At 46.3% G+C, this 20,347-nt stretch overlaps 1 protein-coding gene across 1 annotated transcript in view; it reads left to right on the forward strand.

Annotated features, from left to right (window-relative positions):
- EXOC3L4 (exocyst complex component 3 like 4) overlaps nucleotides 1-20,347 on the forward strand; it is a 79,945-nt gene that overhangs the window by 37,322 nt on the left and 22,276 nt on the right. Inside the window, exons 6-7 of the mRNA XM_073578026.1 lie at nucleotides 794-894; nucleotides 2,463-2,558. Of these exons, the coding sequence (XP_073434127.1) occupies nucleotides 794-894; nucleotides 2,463-2,558 (197 nt within the window). The remainder of the gene's footprint in view (nucleotides 1-793; nucleotides 895-2,462; nucleotides 2,559-20,347) is intronic.

Consider the following 20,347-nt stretch of genomic DNA (forward strand, 5'->3'; position numbering starts at 1 on the left):
ACTGCTGCTAGAAAGCAGATCAAGCGCAGCACTTACAATCCTTTCTAATATGCTTGTAAGCACTGCTCTGAAGCCTGCCAGGATCTCTGGAGGCCCCTGATACCTTCTAATCCCGAGCAGCTTCATAATAAGCTAGACAGCAGCAGTGGTTGGTCTCCTATGCAACAAAATGTAAAGAAAAGTGATAATATCTCAACAAGTCTGCAAATTTTAATAAGCAATAAATATCAAAATTAATTCTTTTTACAAGAACTATCCAACAATATCAATTTCCATGTGAACATCAAAGTTTTAACTATTTACCTCTGGAAAGCTCAGGACGGCCAGAGAGTCAAAGCTCAGGACGGCCGAGAGTCAAAGCTCAGGACGACCAGAGAGTCAAAGCTCAGGACGACCAGAGAGTCAAAGCTCAGGACGACCAGAGAGTCAAAGCTCAGGACGACCAGAGAGTCAAAGCTCAGGACGACCAGAGAGTCAAAGCTCAGGACCACCCTAGACTTCATAATTCACCTGTTTCTTGCCTGTATCTACAGTGCAATTATAGTTGGCTCTTTCACTGCACATTGTCACCTCCACATTGTAAGGTGATATCATTGACTCTGAATGTCAGTATTGTGCCACATTGTATAGGAGGGTTATTGGCACTGTAAGGCAATATAGGGGTAGAAAGGAAAGCTGCCTATATCTGCCCTTCTAATGAGCTGCAGTCTTTTTTACTTGCCAGGGCTTATTTTGACCTTTTATGACGTAGCATTCAGGCACCAACCCTGTGTGCATGTTCTATCTTCTGCAGATTATAGGAACTCATGTCCGAAACTCGGCGATGCTGTGTGAGGAGCTGGAGATTTCCACATTCAATACCTGCATAGACGAGCTGGGAACATTCACCACAAGGTTTGTTATTACACCCAAAGCTTCCATGTTCTCCAGAATGTTCCTGTTCTCCTAGACGGTGCATCAGTCTATCATTTATAGAACAGCACTTCAGGCCTCAGAGCTGCTCAACATAACGTAAATGTGAATAGCAAGAAGCAATCGTAGACTGCTCATAAAAAAATTCTTTGTTCTACCAGAATTCACAGCACACCACATGTATAAAACAAAAAGTAGTGAGCTCCCTCTAGTGGTAGCTGTAGAAATATGTATGTTGTGAGCTCTCCCTAGTGGTGACTGCATAAATCTGAATGTAGTGAGCTCCCTCTAGTGGTAGCTGTACACATCTGTATGTAGTGAGCTCCTCCTAGTTGTGGTATGTAGTGAGCTCCCTCTAGTGGTGACTGTATAAATCTCTATGCCGTGAACTCCCCCTAGTGGTGGCTGTATAAATCTGTAAATCTGTATGTAGTGAGCTCCCTCTATTGATGGCAGTATGATTCTCTATTTAATGAGCTTCCACTAGTGGTGGCTGTAGAAATACGTATCAAGTAATCTCCTCCTAAAAGTCGCTGCATAAATCTGTGTGTAATATAGCCAGTTGTGCATATGTAAATCTATATACAGTAAATTCCCTCTAGTGATATCTTTATAAATGCATATGTAAATAGGGCCCCCTGGTATTTGCAGTATAAATCTGTCTGCACCAAGCTAACTCTAGTGGTGGCTGTATTAATGCATATGCAGAGAGCTCCCCATAGTAGTTGTATGATTCTGTATGTAGTGAGCTCCCTCTAGTGGTGTCTGTATAAATCTGTATGCAGTGAGTTCCCCCTGTTGGTGGCTGTATGAATCTGTTTGTAGTGAGCTCCCCCTAGTGGTGACTGTATAAATCTATATACAATTAACTCCCCCTAGTGTTGGCTGTATAAAAATAGTTATGCATTGAGCTCCCCCTACTGGTGACTGTATAAATCTGTATCCAGTGATCTCATCCTAGTGGTGGCTATATAAATCTGCATGCACCAAGCTCTCTCTAGTGGTAGCTGTATAAATCTGCATGTAGTGAGCTCCCTCTAGTGGTGACTGTATAAATCTGCATGAAGTGAGCTTCCTCTAGTGGTGGCTGTATAAATATGCATGTAGTGAGCTCCCTCTAGTGGTGGTTGTATAAATATGCATGTAGTGAGCTCCTTCTAGTGGTGGCTATATAAATCTGCTGTAGTGAGCTCCCTCTAGGGGTGGCTATATAAATCTGCATGTAGTGAGCTCCCTCTAGAGGTGGCTGTATTAATCCATATGCATTGAGCTCTCCCTAGGGGAAGCTATAGGGGCAGGATTGCATGATGAGTGTTTCCCTGATGTGGATCTACTTTGTCCCAGTTTGTTGTCCCTGTTGGGAGGAATGGTCATTCCCTGGTCCATATTCCAGCAGGAATATAAATGGGATCTCTTTTTGTACCATAGGGTTTATCCTTTTATCACTGGAGCCCTCATTCACACTGCACGTTTAGTGTTGTCATAGGTTTCTCCTGTGTGTAGGATACAATGTCATCAGTGATTACAGCATACATCTGTTCTGTCCTCAGACTGCAGACTGCCTTCCAGGATCGTGTCGGCACCAGTTTCACCGATTTATTTGTTCAATACACGGTTGTCTATGTGAACAGTTTAACAAAACTCAGGTGAGTAACTAATGCATCAGTGTTCAGCCTGTGACTGTCCCGCTGGCGCAAAACTAAAACTCCCAACAAGTCCTAACAGCCACCAGGATCAGTGTTGGGGTTTCCATAGGGCAGATTATGTGATGCAGTTTGGTGTGCAGTTATTTGGTATAGCTCTAGTGTTGGGTGCAGGATCAGGTGCACTGTTATGAACAGAGATAGGTGCACAGCCGGGTGTAGCGTTGTGTGCACAGAAGGGCGTGGCATAGGGTGCACAGATGGTTGTGGCATTGGATGCACAGATGGGCGTACCATTGGATGCACAGACAGGCATAGTGTTGGGTGCACAGACAGGCATAGCGCTGGGGGCAAAGACGGGCGTAGCGTTGGGTGCACAGATGGACATAGCATTGAGTGCACAGACGGGCGTCGTACTGGGTAAAGAGTTGGGTGTGGTGTTGGTGGTAGTGTTGGGTGCATAGCCGGGTGTTTTGCTGTGTGCAGTGTTGGAGGCAGAGTTTTGTGCAGAGCCGGGTGTATTGCTTGGTGAAGTGTTGGGTGCAGTGTTAGGGGTAGAATTGGGTGTAGTGTTGGGTGCAGTATTAGGGACAGAGCTGGGTGTAGTATTGGATGCAGTGTTGGGTGCAGAGCTGGGTGTAATAATAATAATAATAATAATAAATTTTATTTTTATAGCGCCGACATATTCCGCAGCACTTTACATTTCAGAGGGGATTTGTACAGACAATAGACATTACAGCATAACAATAATCACATACAGTAGATTATAACAAATACCCAGAGGAGTGAGGGCCCTGCTCGCAAGCTTACAGTCTATGAGGAAAGAGGGAGACACGAAAGGTGGGTGGTAACAGTTGCCCTGATTGTATGGACCAGTCATAATGTTAAGTGTGTAACAGTACAGACACAGAGGGCTAATGGAGGCATAAAGCATGTGGGAACATGATGCGGGGAACCTGGTTATGGTAAAACTTTTGGCTCTGCCACACAGGGATAGATTAGGTTAATGTGTTGGGGTGGTAGGCCAGTCTGAATAAATGGGTTTTCAGGACACGCTTAAAATTGTGGGGATTGGGGACTAATCGTATTGACCTGGGAAGTGCATTCCAAAGAATTGGCGCGGCACGTGTAAAGTCTTGGAGACGGGAGTGGGAGGTTTTGACTATTGAGGATGCTAATCTCAGGTCATCAGCAGAACGGAGGGCGCGGGTAGGGTGGTATACTGAAACAAGGGAGGAGATGTAGGGTGGTGCTGAGCCATGGACGGCTTTGTGAGTGAGGGTAATAAGTTTATACTGAATTCTGGAGTGGATGGGTAGCCAGTGTAATGACTGGCACAAGGTAGAGGCATCGGTGTAACGATTGGTGAGGAATATGATCCTGGCTGCAGCATTCAAGACAGATTGGAGGGGGGAGAGTTTGGTAAGAGGGAGACCGATTAGAAGAGAGTTACAATAGTCGAGACGAGAATGAATAAGAGAAACAGTAAGAGTTTTTGCAGAGTCAAAGGTAAGAAAAGGTCGAATTCTAGAAATGTTTTTGAGGTGCAGATGACAAGAGCGAGCCAGTGATCGAATGTGGGGGGCAAAGGAAAGCTCGGAATCAAGTATGACCCCAAGACAGTGGGCCTGTTGCTGGGGAGTAATAGTGGAACCACACACAGAAATGGCAGTGTCGGGTATAGGTACATTAGTAGAGGGAGGAAACACCAGGAGTTCAGTCTTTGACAGGTTCAGTTTCAGATATAGTGAGGACATGATATTAGACACAGCGTTTAGACAATCGCCGGTGTTTTCTAGAAAGGCTGGCGTGATGTCAGGAGAAGAAGCGTATAATTGGGTGTCATCAGCATAGAGATGGTACTGGAAACCAAATCTACTGATTGTTTGACCAATAGGGGCAGTGTACAAGGTGTAGGGTGTAGGGTGTAGTGTTAGGTGCAGTGTTGGGTGCAGAGTGGGGTATAGTGTTGGGTGTAGTGTTAGGGGCAGAGCTGGGTGTAGTATTGGGTGCAGTATTAGGGGCAGAGCTGGGTGTAATGTTGGGCGCAGTATTAGGGGCAGAGCTGGGTGTAGTGTTGGGTGCAGTGTTAGTGGCAGAGCTGGGTGTACTGCTGGGTGTAGTGTTAGTGGCAGAGTTGGGTGTAGTGTTGGGTGCCGTATTAGTGGCAGAGATGGGTGTAGTGTTGGGTGCAGTATTAGGGGCAGAGCTGGGTGTAGTGTTTGGTGCAGTATTAGGGTCAAAGCTGGGTATAGTGCTAGCTGCAGTGTTAGGGGAAGAGCTGGGTGTAGTGTTGGGTGCAGCGTTAGGGGAAAAGCTCGGTGTAGTGTTAGGGGCAGAGCTGGATGCAGTGTTAGAGGCAGAGCTGGGTGTAGTGTTGGGTGCAGTGTTGGGGGCAGAGCTGAGTGTAGTGTTGGGTGCAGTGTTAGGGGCAGAGCTGGGTGTAGGGTTGGGTGCAGTGTTGGGGACAGAACTGGGTGTAGTGTTGGGTTCAGTGTTAGGGGCAGAGCTGGGTGTAGTGTTGGGTGCAGTGTTGGGGGCAGAGCTGAGTGTAGTGTTGGGTGCAATGTTAGGGGCAGAGCTGGGTGTAGGGTTGGGTGCAGTCTTAGGGCCAGAACTGGGTGTAGTGTTGGGTTCAGTGTTAGGGGCAGAGCTGGGTGTAGTGTTGGGTGCAGTGTTGGGGGCAGAGCTGAGTGTAGTGTTGGGTGCAGTGTTAGGGGCAGAGCTGGGTGTAGGGTTGGGTGCAGTGTTAAGGGCAGAGCTTGGTGTAGTGTTGGCTGCAGTCTTAGGGCCAGAACTGGGTGTAGTGTTGGGTGCAGTGTTAGGGGCAGAACTGGGTGAAGTGTTTGGTGTTGTGTTAGGGGCAGAGATGGGTGTAGTGTTAGGGGCAGAGCTGGGTGTACTGTTGGGTGCAGTGTTAGGGGCACAGCTGAGTATAGTGTTGGGTGCAGTGTTGGGGCAGAGCTGGGTGTAGTGTTGAGTGCAGCATTAGGGCTGGGTGTATTGTTGGGTGCAGTGTTAGGGGCAGAGCTGGGTGTAGTGTTGGGTGTAGTATTAGGGACAGAGCTAGGTGTAGTATTAGCGGCAGAGCTGGGTGTAGTGTTGGGTGCAGTGTTAGGGGCAGAGCTGAGTGTAGTGTTGGGTGCAGTGTTAGGTGCAGAGATGGGTGTAGGGTTGGGTGCTGTGTTTAGGGCAGAGCTGGGTGTAGTGTTAGCGGCAGAGCTGGGTGTAGTGTTGGCTGCAGTCTTAGGGGCAGAGCTGGGTGTAGTGTTGGGTGCAGTGTTAGGGCCGGAACTGGGTGTAGTGTTGGGTGCAATGTTAGGGGCAGAGCTGGGAGTAGTGTTGGGTGCAGCATTAGGGCTGGGTGTAGTGTTGGGTGCAGTGTTAAGGGCAGAACTTGGTGAAGTGTTTGGTGTTGTGTTAGGGGCAGAGATGGGTGTAGTGTTAGGGGCAGAGCTGGGTGTAGTGTTGGGTGCAGTGTTGGGGCAGAGCTGGGTGTAGTGTTGGGTGTAGTATTAGGGACAGAGCTAGGTGTAGTATTAGCGGCAGAGCTGGGTGTAGTGTTGGGTGCAGTGTTAGGGGCAGAGCTGAGTGTAGTGTTGGGTGCAGTGTTAGGTGCAGAGCTGGGTGTAGGGTTGGGTGTTGTGTTAGGGGCAGAGATGGGTGTAGTGTTGGGTGCAGTGTTAGGGGCAGAGTTGAGTATAGTGTTGGGTGCAGTGTTGGGGCAGAGCTGGCTGTAGGGTTGGGTGCAGTGTTAAGGGCAGAGCTGGGTGTAGTGTTGGCTGCAGTCTTAGGGGCAGAGCTAGGTGTAGTGTTGGGTGCAGTGTTAGGGCCGGAACTGGGTGTAGTGTTGGGTGCAGCGTTGGGGGCAGAGCTGGGTGTAGTGTTGGCTGTAGCATTAGAGCTGGGTGTAGTGTTGGGTGCAGTGTTAGGGGCAGAGCTGGGTGTAGTGTTGGGTGTAGTATTAGGGACAGAGCTAGGTGTAGTATTAGCGGCAGAGCTGGGTGTAGTGTTGGGTGCAGTGTTAGGGGCAGAGCTGAGTGTAGTGTTGGGTGCAGTGTTAGGTGCAGAGCTGGGTGTAGGGTTGGGTGTTGTGTTAGGGGCAGAGATGGGTGTAGTGTTAGGGGCAGAGCTGAGTGTAGTGTTGGGTGCAGTGTTAGGTGCAGAGCTGGGTGTAGGGTTGGGTGTTGTGTTAGGGGCAGAGATGGGTGTAGTGTTAGGGGCAGAGCTGGGTGTAGTGTTGGGTGCAGTGTTAGGGGCAGAGTTGAGTATAGTGTTGGGTGCAGTGTTGGGGCAGAGCTGGCTGTAGGGTTGGGTGCAGTGTTAAGGGCAGAGCTGGGTGTAGTGTTGGCTGCAGTCTTAGGGGCAGAGCTGGGTGTAGTGTTGGGTGCAGTGTTAGGGCCGGAACTGGGTGTAGTGTTGGGTGCAGCGTTAGGGGCAGAGCTGGGTGTAGTGTTGGCTGTAGCATTAGAGCTGGGTGTAGTGTCGGGTGCAGTGTTAGGGGCAGAGCTGGGTGTAGTGTTGGCTGCACCATTAGGGGCAAAAGCTGGATGTAGTGTTGGGTGCAGTGTTAGGGCCAGAGTTGGGTGTAGTGTTGGGTGCAGCGTTAGGGGCATAGCTGGGTGTAGTGTTGAGTGCAGTGTAAAGGGCAGAGCTGGGTGTAGTGTTGGCTGCAGTCTTAGGGGCAGAGCTGGGTGTCGTGTTGGGTGCAGTGTTAGGGCCAGAACTGGGCGTAGTGTTGGGTGCAATGTTAGGGGCAGAGCTGGGTGTAGTGTTGGATGCAGCATTAGGGCTGGGTGTAGTGTTGGGTGCATTGTTAGGGGCAGAACTGGGTGTAGTGTTGGGTGTTGTGTTAGGGGCAGAGATGGATGTAGTGTTAGGGGCAGAGCTGGGTGTAGGGTTGGGTGCAGTGTTAGGGGCAGAGCTGGGTGTAGTGTTGTCTGCAGTCTTAGGGGCAGAGCTGGGTGTAATGTTGGGTGCAGTGTTAAGGGGAGAGCTGGGTGTAGTGTTGTCTGCAGTCTTAGGGGCAGAGCTGGGTGTAATGTTGGGTGCAGTGTTAGGACCGGAGCTGGGTGTAGTGTTGGGTGCAGTTTTAGGGGCAGAGCTGGGTGTAGTGTTGGGTGCAGTATTGGGCTGGGTATAGTGTTGGGTGCAGTGTTAGGGGCAGAGCTGGGTGTAGTGTTGGCTGCAGCGTGAGAGGCAGAGTTGGGTGTAGTGTTGGGTGCAGTGTTAGGGCCAGAGTTGGTTGTAGAGTTGGGTGCAGCATTAGGGGCAGAGCTGGGTGTAGTGTTGGCTGCAGCATTAGGGGCAGAGCTGGGTGTAGTGTTGGGTGCAGTATTAGGGCTGGGTGTAGTGTTGGGTGCAGTGTTAGAGCCAGAGCTTGGTGTAGTGTTAGGTGCAGCGTTAGGGGCAGAGCTGGGTGTAGGGTTGGGTGCAGTATTAGGGGCATAGCTGGGTGTAGGGTTGGGTGCAGCATTAGGGGCAGAGCTGGGCGTAGTGTTGGGTGCAGTGTTAGGGGCAGAGCTGGGTGTAGGGTTGGGTGCAGTGTTAGGGGCATAGCTGGGTGTAGGGTTGGTTGCAGCCATAGGGGCAGAGCTGGGTGTAGTGTTGGGTGCAGTGTTAGGGGCAAAGCTGGGTGTAGGGTTGGGTGCAGTGTTAAGGGCAGAGCTGGGTGTAGTGTTGGCTGCAGTCTTAGGGGCAGAGCTGGGTGTAGTGTTGGGTGCAGTGTTAGGGCCGGAACTGGGTGTAGTGTTGGCTGCAGTCTTAGGGGCAGAGCTGGGTGTAGTGTTGGCTGCAGCATTAGAGCTGGGTGTAGTGTTGGGTGCAGTGTTAGGGGCAGAGCTGGGTGTAGTGTTGGCTGCAGTGTTAGGGCCGGAACTGGGTGTAGTGTTGGGTGCAATGTTAGGGGCAGAGCTGGGTGTAGTGTTGGATGCAGCATTAGGGCTGGGTGTAGTGTTGGGTGCAGTGTTAGGGGCAGAACTGGGTGTAGTGTTGGGTGTTGTGTTAGGGGCAGAGATGGATGTAGTGTTAGGGGCAGAGCTGGGTGTAGGGTTGGGTGCAGTGTTAGGACCGGAGCTGGGTGTAGTGTTGGGTGCAGTTTTAGGGGCAGAGCTTGGTGTAGTGTTGGGTGCAGTATTGGGCTGGGTGTAGTGTTGGGTGCAGTGTTAGGGGCAGAGTTGGGTGTAGTGTTGGGTGCAGTATTAGGGGCAGAGCTGGGTGTAGTGTTGGGTGCAGTATTAGGGGCATAGCTGGGTGTAGTGTTGGCTGCAGCGTTAGGGGCAGAGCTGGTGTAGTGTTGGGTGCAGTGTTAGGGTCAGAGCTGGGTGTAGTGTTGGGTGCAGTATTAGGGCTGGGTGTAGTGTTGGGTGCAGTGTTAGGGGCAGAGCTGGGTGTAGTGTTGGGTGCAGTATTAAGGCTGGGTGTAGTGTTGGGTGCAGTGTTAGGCTGTGTTCACACGCTGCGGATTAGGTGCGGATTCATCCGCGCGGATTTTGTAAAATCCGCAGGTGAAACCGCAGGTCAAAAGACCTGCGGTTTTACCTGCGGATTGCTCTGCGGTTTTGTCCTGCGGTTTTTCATCTCCTCAATAGAGGAGATGGCAAACCGCAGGAGAATCCGCAGAAAGAATTGACATGTCAATTCTTTCTGCGGATTGAAAACCGCAGATAATCCGCGCGGAAAATTCCGCACCGTCTGCACTGCGGTTTTTGATTCCCATAGGGAATCATGGTACTGTACACCGCAGCAAAAACTGCTGCGGGTCCGCAGCGGCCAAAACCGCTGCGGAACCGCAGCAAAATCCGCAGCGTGTGCACACAGCCTTAGAGCCAGAGCTGGGTGTAGTGTTGGGTGCAGCATTAGGGGCATAGCTGGGTGTAGGGTTGGGTGCAGGATTAGGGGCAGAGCTGGGTGTAGTGTTGGGTGCAGCGTTAGAGGCAGAGCTGGGTGTACAGTAGTATTGAGTGCAGTATTAGGAGCAGTGCTGGGTGTAGTGTTGGGTTTAATGTTGCATGCAGTACAGGGTAAAGAGTTTAGTAAATTCTTAGGCCTCTTCTTATCGCTACACATTTATTGGTTTCTTTTATGAGACATATAAGCGAATGTCACACAATATCTGAACACATACACAGACATTGGTTGTGACTAAGAATAATCTTACCTCAAATATTCAACTAGTGAAACAATCTAATAAAAAATTAACTGGTGAAGAGGACAGTGAAAAGATTTTGCCTCTTCTGATTATATCAGTTGATATTTGGTGGTGCCCGGACCTGGATTGTCAGCGAGGACTATCACTCCCATTGTAGGAACACCTGGAGGTCTGGAGCTTCCCGACACAGTGCTGGAAAATGACAAAGAGCTTGTAATAACAATTTGCTACAAATCCTCTCCGTTCTCAAAACCAGAGAGTTTCAGTTCTATTAACTTGTCAGTAGTGATGAGCGAACATCCTTGGATAAGGTGTTATTATGCTTGTGTGCTAACTGAGTGACTTCGGCGTGCTCCGATAATAATGTGCGAGTCCCAAGGGCTTCATATCTCATCTGTTTGACAGACACAACACATGCAGGGATTGCCGGGCGAACAGCCGCGGGGACTTGTACTTATTTTTTGAGCACGCCGAAGACACTCGGTTAGTGCACGAGCATGCTCAGATAACACCTTATCCCAGCACGTTCGCTCATCACTACTTGTAAGTGCTGTCCATAGGACTGGGGTCCCCCTTCTTTAGTGCTGTGGCACTTCTCCAGTGCAGGAGAGGTAAAGGTGCCTCTGCTTGCAGCAGTAAAAAGTGAACACTCAGCTCTGACGAGAGTCTCAGCCATGCTGCCAGCCCAAAGTGTTAATTATTAGGAGCACAGGGCCTCCTGGCATGAAGGAACCTGGGAGGCAGGGAACAGGGATAATGAGAAAATCCTTTAAATGCTATTATAAAGGTAAATTCAAACATGTAATTATGAGAATAGCCAGTAGGTGGTGCCAACAAGCAACTATTGATCGTCAGCACCCACTAAAACAAGCAGAAAACAAACCATTCATGTGGATCTAAATACAAAACATGAATCCTCATAAAATGTAACAGCACAAAATATAATACAAATCATCTAATATAGAATGAATACCAATATATAAGTAATATAAAGTGTGATAAAAATAATCTCAATACAATATATCAGGCTGCACCTCCATCCAACATTAGAGGGTGCTGCGAGCTGTATATAAAAGTGCTGTAACTACACGATCAGACAAATCAGGGTCAACTGCAGGTCTTTTCTGGAGATCTCATCTACCACATACTCAATCTGGCAAGTATTGATCAAGCTGACCCAGATGGTCATGGGACCTCAAATGACAGGTTGACTTGGTGGTCTTTCATCACCCTCTTTGTGGATAGAGAATCCTTTCCCTCCAGTCCCTTCTAGATTAGAATTCTATTTTGATACATTGTAACAAGTTATAAAACAAGGAATTTTGAGAAAGTTAATTCTCTGATGACATACTATATATACTCGAATATAATCCGACCCGAGTATAAGTCGACCACCCTAAGTCACCCTAATCGAGTCACCCTAATGACTCGAGCTTAAGCCTAGGGTGGAAAATGCAGCAGCTACTGGTGAATTTGAAAAATAAAAATAGATACCAATTAAAGTAAAATTAATTGAGACATCAGTAGGGTAAATGTTTTTGAATATCCATATTGAATCAGGAGCCCCATATAATGCTCCATACAGTTCATGATGGCCCCATAAGATGCTCCATACAAAATTCACCCCATATAATGCTGCACAAAGGTTAATAGCCCCATAAGATGCTCCATAGAATAATATGCCCCATATGCTGCTCCATAAAGGTTATGGCCCCATAACATGCTCCATAGATTATGCCCCCATAAGTTGCTCCATAGATTATGCCCCCATATGCTGCTCCATAGATTATGCCCCCATATGCTGCCCCCATATAATGCTCCATAGATTATGCCCCCATATGCTGCTCCATAGATTATGCCACCATATGCTGCTCCCATATGCTGCTCCATAGATTATGCCCCCATATGTTGCTCCATATATTATGTCCCCATATGCTACTTTGATAAGATGCTCCATATATTATGCCCCCATATGCTGCCTTCATATTATGCCCCCAAATGCTGCTCCCATATGCTGCTCCATATATTATACCCCCATATGCTGCCCCCATATGCTGCTCCATATATTATACCCCCATATGCTGCCCCCAAATGCTGCTCCATAGATTATGCCCCCATTTGTTGCTCCATATATTATACCCCTATATGCTGCCCCCATATGCTGCTCCATATATTATACCCCCATATGCTGCCCCCATATGCTGCTCTATATATTATGCCCCCATGTGCTGCCCCCATATGCTGCTCCATATATCATGCACCCATGTGCTGCCCCCATATGCTGCTCCATGTATTATACCCCAATGTGCTGCCCCCATATGCTGCTCCATATATTATGCCCCCATGTGCTGCCGCTGCCACTGCAAATAAAAATAAAAAAATAACATACTCACCTCTCCGTCGCTGGAGGCCAGGTGCCGGTGTCACTGCTGGCACATGAGATATTCACCTGTTCCCGCTCCATCGCTGCTTGCTGCTGTCTGCCACGTCATCTGTCAGTGACGTTCAGGCAGCAGAGGGCACGGCGCGCACTAACCAAGTCACTGCACCCTCTGCTGGCTGAATTTCACTGACAGAGGATGCAGCAGACAGCAGCAAGCAGCAATGGACCCGGGACAGGTGAATATTGCATATACTTACCCCGTCCTGGTGCGGTCTCTGCAGCCCCGTTCTCCCACGTTCTCCCTTCCTGCCTTCAGCGGTCACGTGGTACCGCTCATTAAACTCATGAATATGCGCATATTCATGAATTTAATGAGTGGTACCATGTGACCGCTGAAGGAAGGTAGGGAGACCGTGGAGAAGCGGGGGGGCTGCAGAGACACGTCAGGAGGGGGTAAGTATGACTTGACACCCCCCCCGCTGACCCCCTGGCGTATATGACTTGAGTATAAGCCGAGAGGGGGACTTTCAGATCAAAAAAATGGGCTGAAAATCTCGACTTATATTCGAGTATATACGGTAATAGAAGTTAGAGGTAGCAAACTGCTCATTAAAGGAGCTGACCATTACAGATGGGCGAACATGAACAGTAAAGTTCGGCGTCAATACCAAACACTTACTGTTCAGGCACAGACACCAAACATGGACTTCACTAGTAAGTCCGTGTTACTGTTCGGGTTCGGCTGCCCAAACATCGAGTGTTTGTTGTGCTGTAATGTGCATAGCAGTGCGGCAAACACAGCTTCTGATCGGCATGAAAATCAGAGGTCAGAGAGCCGCAGTTCCCACGCTGTCAAAAGACAGCATGAGTACTCCGCTATGTTCGGAGGTATAAATCTTACTTCTGGTCACTGGTGTCAGATGATGGGACTACTACTCCCATCATCAGAAGCTTGCTGACATTAATTACAGTGAGAGCAGGAGCAGATGATTGGAGCATTCATTAGCCGGCATCTGTGCTGTAAATAATTTAATAAAAAAACTGCGTGGGTTCTCCTGTATTTTTGATAACCAGCCAGGAAAAACTCACAGCTGGGGTCTGCAACCCTTTACTGTCAGCTTCAGCAAGACTGGTTATCAAGAATAGAGAGGTCCCCACACCATATTTTTAATTTATTTAAATAAATAATTTTTTAAAAAAAACAGCGTGCAGTCCCCCCGATTTTTGACAACCAGCCTTGCTAAAGCAGACAGCTGAGAGCTGATATTCTCAGGTTGGTAAGGGGCCATGGATATTTGCCCCCCAGCCTAAAAATAGCAGCCTGGGTTTGGGTTTGGCTACTCTTCTGGTACACGAACCCAAACTTTTTGTAACTGTTTGGCTGAATTCTCCAGACCCAAACATCCAAGTGTCCGCCCATCTATACTGTCCACCTCTGAATACAGTTTTTTTTAAGCTTAACACCTTTGTGACCGGGCAAATTTTTTAAAAATTCTAACCAATGTCAATTTATGTTTTAATAACTCTGGTACCCTTCAACAAACCCCAGTGATTTTGAGAGTGCTTTTTCGTAGCACATTATACTTTATGATAATGGTAAATTTAGGTCGATTCTAGTTGTAAAGAAACACAACACATATCAGAATGTAAAAATTTTTGCAATTTTCAAACTTTGCGTCTTTGCGTCTTTGTGTCATGCGTCTGTTAGGAACGGCGGAATGCACTAAATACAAATAATAATAAAGTGCGTTCGCCGCTTGGGGTCCACCGTGCAGTAGGTGATATAACCGCTGCTAAGTGGTGGCAGGAGCAATATAGCGGTAATGCGCACGGGGTTAAACTTCACCCAGGTGCGCAAAGCAATCTCAGTTAAGTCACAGAGATGCAAAAATAAACACAAATACAAAGACTGAGCCTGTTGAGGTCACAGTACTCAGTAGCAGCCCTCCTTAGCTGCGGATGCTAAGGAGGGCTGCTACTGCAGCGCGGCGTCGACACTGCCACTAAACGACAATGCTATGACGCAAGCGCAATGTCGGACGCTAGCAGCTGTGGATGTTGCAGCAGAGGAGCGCTGGCACTGATTCTAACTCAGTCCCTAACCACATAAGTAATATCAGAGGGAAGGGGTTTCATAATGAGTGTCATTTACCAGAATCATACATCCGTCCTCATACACACAGCAGCAAGTAGTCTATACTAGCGCATGGCGGAACAGCCATGCGCGCCTTTTATAGCATCCGGGACCTTCCGCAAGCTTCCAGATCTCTGAGATGGACCAATGAGATCTGGAGCGGGACCTGAGCACATGACTCCCGATCTCCAATGGGAGATCGTCCCATGAGCATGCTCAGTAGGAGGACAGAAGGACTTTGCCTCAGGAGAGATTTGCTGCAAGGCAATCTCCTCTGCAATCTCCTCTGCAGTAGATAAAGAGCAGGAGACTGCAGAATGTGAGGGTCTGGATCCCTGAGGAGTAAACACAGAAATCCGACTCCTAACATTTGTGCTCTGAGTCTCTCGCACAGAGAGGATTGGTGCACAGCTGCGGAGGAGGCAGAGAAACTAATTTCTCTATCTCCTCCATTGCCGGCGTCGGCGTATAGCGCACATCACTCTGATGATAGCCAAGTGATGTGCGCTGTGTCACTCACACCCATAGGCTTATATGGGTGCGAGTGAGCCGAGACTCGGCCGAGTGTTGGTTACAATCGTAACATGCTGCGATTTCACTCAGACGCTGAAAACGGCCTAGAAAAATAACGCTGATGTGAGTTCCCCCATTGATGAATACTGGTCCGAGTGCTCTGCAATGTTTTATCGCATAGCACTCATCCGTATTCATCGCTAGTGTGACGCCGGCCTAATCCAGATAGTCATACCACAGAAAAACATGAATAAGTAACATTCCCACATGCCTGCTTTACATCAGCACCATTTCTAAAATGTTATTTTATTTTGTTAGCCTTTTAGGAGGTTTATAAATGAAGCAGTAATTTTTGATTTTTTCAAGAAAATTTACAAAATTTATTTTTTTTAGGGACCTATCCAGGTTTGAAGTGACTTTGGGGGTCCAATATATTGGAAACCCCGCAAATGTGATACCATTTTAAAAACAGCATTCCCTGACATATTGAAAACTGTTGTCTGGTAGTTTATTAACCCTTCAGGTATTTTCAGGAATTAATGCAAAGTGGCATGACAGGAATAAAGAAGTGTATTTTACCACCTAAATGTCGCTAACTTCTGAACTGATCGCTATAGCCGGGAGACTCTAAGGCCGCTATTTGGCCATGCACTGCCATGACAAACATCAGGACCACACAATCATGATCTTGGTGTGTCAATTAGGTTAAAGCGGAAGCCCCCACAATCTATTAACCATTTATATGATGTAGCTGTAGCCATTTTTTACAGCAACATCTAAGGGGTTAAACAGATATGGACGGTGCTAACACTGATCGTTTGTGATAGAGCAAGTTGTCAGCTATAGTGTACGGCCGACAGCGCCTGGATTGTCACCTGTATGGGGATGCTAGTCTCATATCTCAGGTCAGTAAAAAGACATATTGGCTGTCATTAAGGGGTTAAATGAATGTATTTGAGTTTATTTTTTTTAATTCCATTTAATTAAAAATAAACTGAGCACTGTTTTACTTTTACAGGCTCTTTGTTTTCCTGCACATTCAACCCTGATGTTGTCAATAATTAGCTGAGAGGAGCCATTAAAAAGACAGATAAAAGATTTAAAAATTAGACTGTCAGAATGAGCTCTCTGACAGATCCTCCGTTAACTCATTCATAATATCCTGTCGCCTTGCTTCACCAGAGAGGATGTAAAAGTGTGATGAAAGTTGATAAATGCAGAAGTTATGTTTTTTTTTCTGTGAATTATTTCTAAACCCCAAGATCCCCTTTATTAAATCAAAAAGAAAGTCTGACCAATTTTGCACTGGGCCAGCTGGGGTCATACATTACTGGGTCAATGAGAATGAGAATGAGGCATTTTTTTCTACTGATCCAATATAGCTCAATTTGTGTTTTTTATTCAACTTGCCCACCAGCGATCATACTGATATATTTTTTTTTTTTTAAACTCTATTTTTATTGCAAATTTTTTGTTACCAAACAAAAAGAAAAAGAAACCACAGATACAAGTCATGGTACATAGTTGCATAGTTTGGAGAAACGCATCCTCGCAGCCATAATTGTAAACATGTACACCTCGTAGCAGTCTGTCTAATAATCATTAGCGTCTCACTTCCTCCCTATGATTACATATTAGAAGATCAACCTTGACCTTGTTGCCCTTATCCCTCCCCAACAATCTCTCCCCCCCCCCAAAAACCCTAAAACCTTTTCCTCCCTTGCTTAGTAAAAAAAAAAACCTACTCGCTCACAGACCCTAAGACCTTCCGTCTTTGACTTTCTTTGGCTCACAGAAATCATTTGCTTCAGTTCAGGCTTAATATTCCCAGTGTTCCCCCCAAGGATTCCCTGTGGTACCACGTTGTGTCTCTGAAAGGACCAACTATGCGTTGTATTTCCTCCTTATTACAGTGCTCCACAATATTATGCCTCCATTTTGTAAAAAATCTAGATGTTTCGCAAGACTTCCTCTTCTCTGCCTCTAACCTCTCCATTAGCATTACATGTTTCAGGCGTCCCGAGAGTTCTTTTATGGTGGGCATGTCCTTCTGTAATACTGATATATTTTTGTTTACTGACCCATTAGGGATCATACACTGAATGAATCAGACATTGTCTTCTATAATAGGCCACCAGGGATCACATTATGTTTTATCTCTCTACTGGACCAGTAGGGATTAGATTTTACTTCCTACTAGATCATATAACTAAACTATGTTCTGTTTTAATCAATGGATTGACAAAAATCACACCGTTGTTCTGATTGATAACACTGTGTTACCAAGGTTTTGTCCCTTGGACAATTTTGAGTGTTCCTGATAGATTTTTTCATGCTGATTTCAGAAATAACTTCAGATTTTTCCTATCACGTAAGGTTTTTGAGAAATTATATGAAACATTATATAACACATATATGAACTTTTTCTGAAACAGTATATTCTGAATTTTCCACTGACATAACATAAATCGCTGATCTACACATATGCAAGCAAGTATTATGCGAATTCCACGCAGGCGCAGTAAATCATTCGGCTGGCTGTGTATGGAGCATACCACATCTCCTGTGCAGGGGAAGAATCAAAAGACAATACTAACATACTTAGAGCATGGCTGAATGGATCATGACCTTCAATGCCATTCGCTGTCCCAATGATATGGAGAGAGCAGAGAGATCATGTAACAGATTGCTACTTCTGCCTTACAAATGTAACAGGATATTCAGCAAAGAACAAGAAATCAATAGAATAGCCTAATCTTTCTTCAGCCATAAGACCAGTGCCACACGATAAGTCTCCGTGTTCCAAAGCCGCCCAAAGTATGGACAATGGAGGACGACGAAGATGAACTAACAATGTCAGTGGAAAATGAAACTGCTGCAGACCCAGACTTTGAGCCTTCTACATCTAATCCACATGTGTTCAGTCAAGCTGATCTGAGTGACTTGGTCAGAGATTTGAAATTGTCAAAGAGGCATGAAGAATTATTGGGATCAAGGCTACAAGAACGGAATCTCTTATTACCAGGAACAAGAGTTTCTGTTTTTCAAAGTCGTCAAGAAGACCTTAATCAATTTTTCAACCATGTCGACAGTTTATCCTGTACAACAACATCTTGGGGTTGTTTGGTGCTCTTGGATGCGAACATGACCCAAAGGAATAGCGACTGTTCATTGACTCGTCAGTTTTAAGTTTTACTACACAACGGAAATATCTATCCTTCTATACCTATTGGACATGCCATACACATGAAAGAAACGTATGAGAATATGAAGTTACTGTTGACCCGCATTAATAGAAATTATAACTGGAACATACACTCACTGGCCACTTTATTAGGTACACCATGCTAGTAAGGGGTTGGACCCCCTTTTGCCTTCAGAACTGCCTCAATTCTTCATGGCAGAGATTCAACAAGGTGCTGGAAGCATTCCTCAGAGATTTTGGACCATATTGACATGATGGCATCACACAGTTGGCGCAGATTTGTCGGCTGCACATCCCTGATGCGAATCTCCCGTTCCACCACATCCCAAAGATGCTCTATTGGATTGAGATCTGGTGACTGAGGAGGCCATTTGAGTACAGTGAACTCATTGTCATGTTCAAGAAACCAATCTGAGATGATTCGAGCTTTATGACATGGCGCATTATCCTGCTGAAAGTAGCCATCAGATGTTGGGTACATTGTGGTCATAAAGGGATGGACATGGTCAGCAACAATACTCAGGTAGGCTGTGGCGTTGCAACGATGCTCAATTGGTACCAAGGGGCCCAAACAGTGCCAAGAAAAAATTCCCCACACCATGACACCACCACCACCAGCCTGAACCGTTGATACAAGGCAGGATGGATCCATGCTTTCATGTTGTTTACGCCAAATTCTGACCCTACCATCCGAATGTCGCAGCAGAAATCGAGACTCATCAGACCAGGCAACGTTTTTCCAATCTTCTACTGTCCAATTTCGATGAGCTTGTGCAAATTGTAGCCTCAGTTTCCTGTTCTTAGCTGAGAGGAGTGGTACCCAGTGTGGTCTTCTGCTGCTGTAGCCCATCTGCCTCAAAGTTCGACGCACTGTGCGTTCAGAGATGCTCTTCTGCCTACCTTGGTTGTAACGGGTGGCAATTTGAGTCACTGTTGCCTTTCTATCAGCTCGAACCAGTCTGCCCATTCTCCTCTGACCTCTGGCATCAACATGGCATTTCCGGCCACAGAACTGCCGCTCACTGGATTTTTTTTCTTTTTCGGACCATTCTCTGTAAACCCTAGAGATGGTTGTGCGTGAAAATCCCAGTAGATCAGCAGTTTCTGAAATTCTCAGACCAGCCCTTCTGGCACCAACAATCATGCCACGTTCAAAGGCACTCAAATCACCTTTCTTCCCCATACTGATGCTCGGTTTGAACTGCAGGAGATTGTCTTGACCATGTCTACATGCCTAAATGCACTGAGTTGCCCGCCATGTGATTGGCTGATTAGAAATTAAGTCTTAACACACAGTTGGACAGGTGTACCTAATAAAGTGGCCAGTGAGTGTATGTTGTATTGTTGTTTTATTTGTGAGTGGGACAGTCGAGCACGAGAAATGCACTATTTCAGAAAGGACTGGTCACGCCGTGAAAACCTGGTTGCTGGACAGAAGAATGTTAAACATAATCCTCTTGTTGATCCAGCAAAGATATTTCTCCCTCCTTTGCATATTAAACTTGGGATTATGAAGAATTTTGTCAAAGCAATGAACAAAGAATCGGAAGCCTTTTCTTACTTGCGACAGAAATTTCCAATAATAAGTAATGCAAAGATTAAAGAAGGTATTTTTACTGGCCCACAGATCAGAGATATTATGAATTACATGACAGTAGCTTTGATGGTCTTTTGCAAGGTGCTGAACAAGTGGCATGGAGAGCCTTTAAAGATGTGACCTTCAATTTCCTTGGCAACAGCAGGGCACCAAACTTTGAACAACTCATGGCCAACATGCTCACAGCATATCATTTGATGAAATGCAATATGTCACTAAAAATGCATTTTCTACATTCTCACTTGGACTTTTTTCCTGCCAATCTTGGTGCCGTTAGCGATGAACACGGTGAAAGATTTCACCAAGACATTGCGCTGAAGGAGAAAAGGTACCAGGGAAAGTGGAGTACGTCAATGCTGGCTGACTACTGCTGGAATCTTATTCGAGAAGCATCTGACACGGATTATAAACGAAAGTCGTCTGCAAAACACTGTATGTATGTAGTATCTCGGATGTCATAATGTAGAATATAAACTGTTGTTTCTTAAAAACCTTACGTGATACAGACTTTTGGAGCACATATTCGTGTTCAGCATATCAAAATCTAGAAGATACCATAAAATTTTCTCAGTGGACAAGAACTTCCCTGAAATTTGTTGTGCAGTGTTTACCAACCTTATTTTTGCCTCTGGACTATCACTATTTTTTTCTTCTACTCGACCATCAGGAATAATTTTATGGGTTTTTTTTTTCCACAGAGCCATCAGGTACTATTTGTCACACTAGCCCATCAGGGATTAGACACTGTTTTCCTTTTTGTAATTTTTAAAATGTAAAATATGAAAAAAGAAAAAAGAAATAAAATAT

The sequence above is a fragment of the Dendrobates tinctorius genome, unplaced genomic scaffold (genome assembly GCF_039654945.1).
Source record: "Dendrobates tinctorius isolate UK_male_01 unplaced genomic scaffold, ASM3965494v1 ptg000058l, whole genome shotgun sequence".
Classification (NCBI taxonomy): Eukaryota; Metazoa; Chordata; class Amphibia; order Anura; family Dendrobatidae; genus Dendrobates; species Dendrobates tinctorius.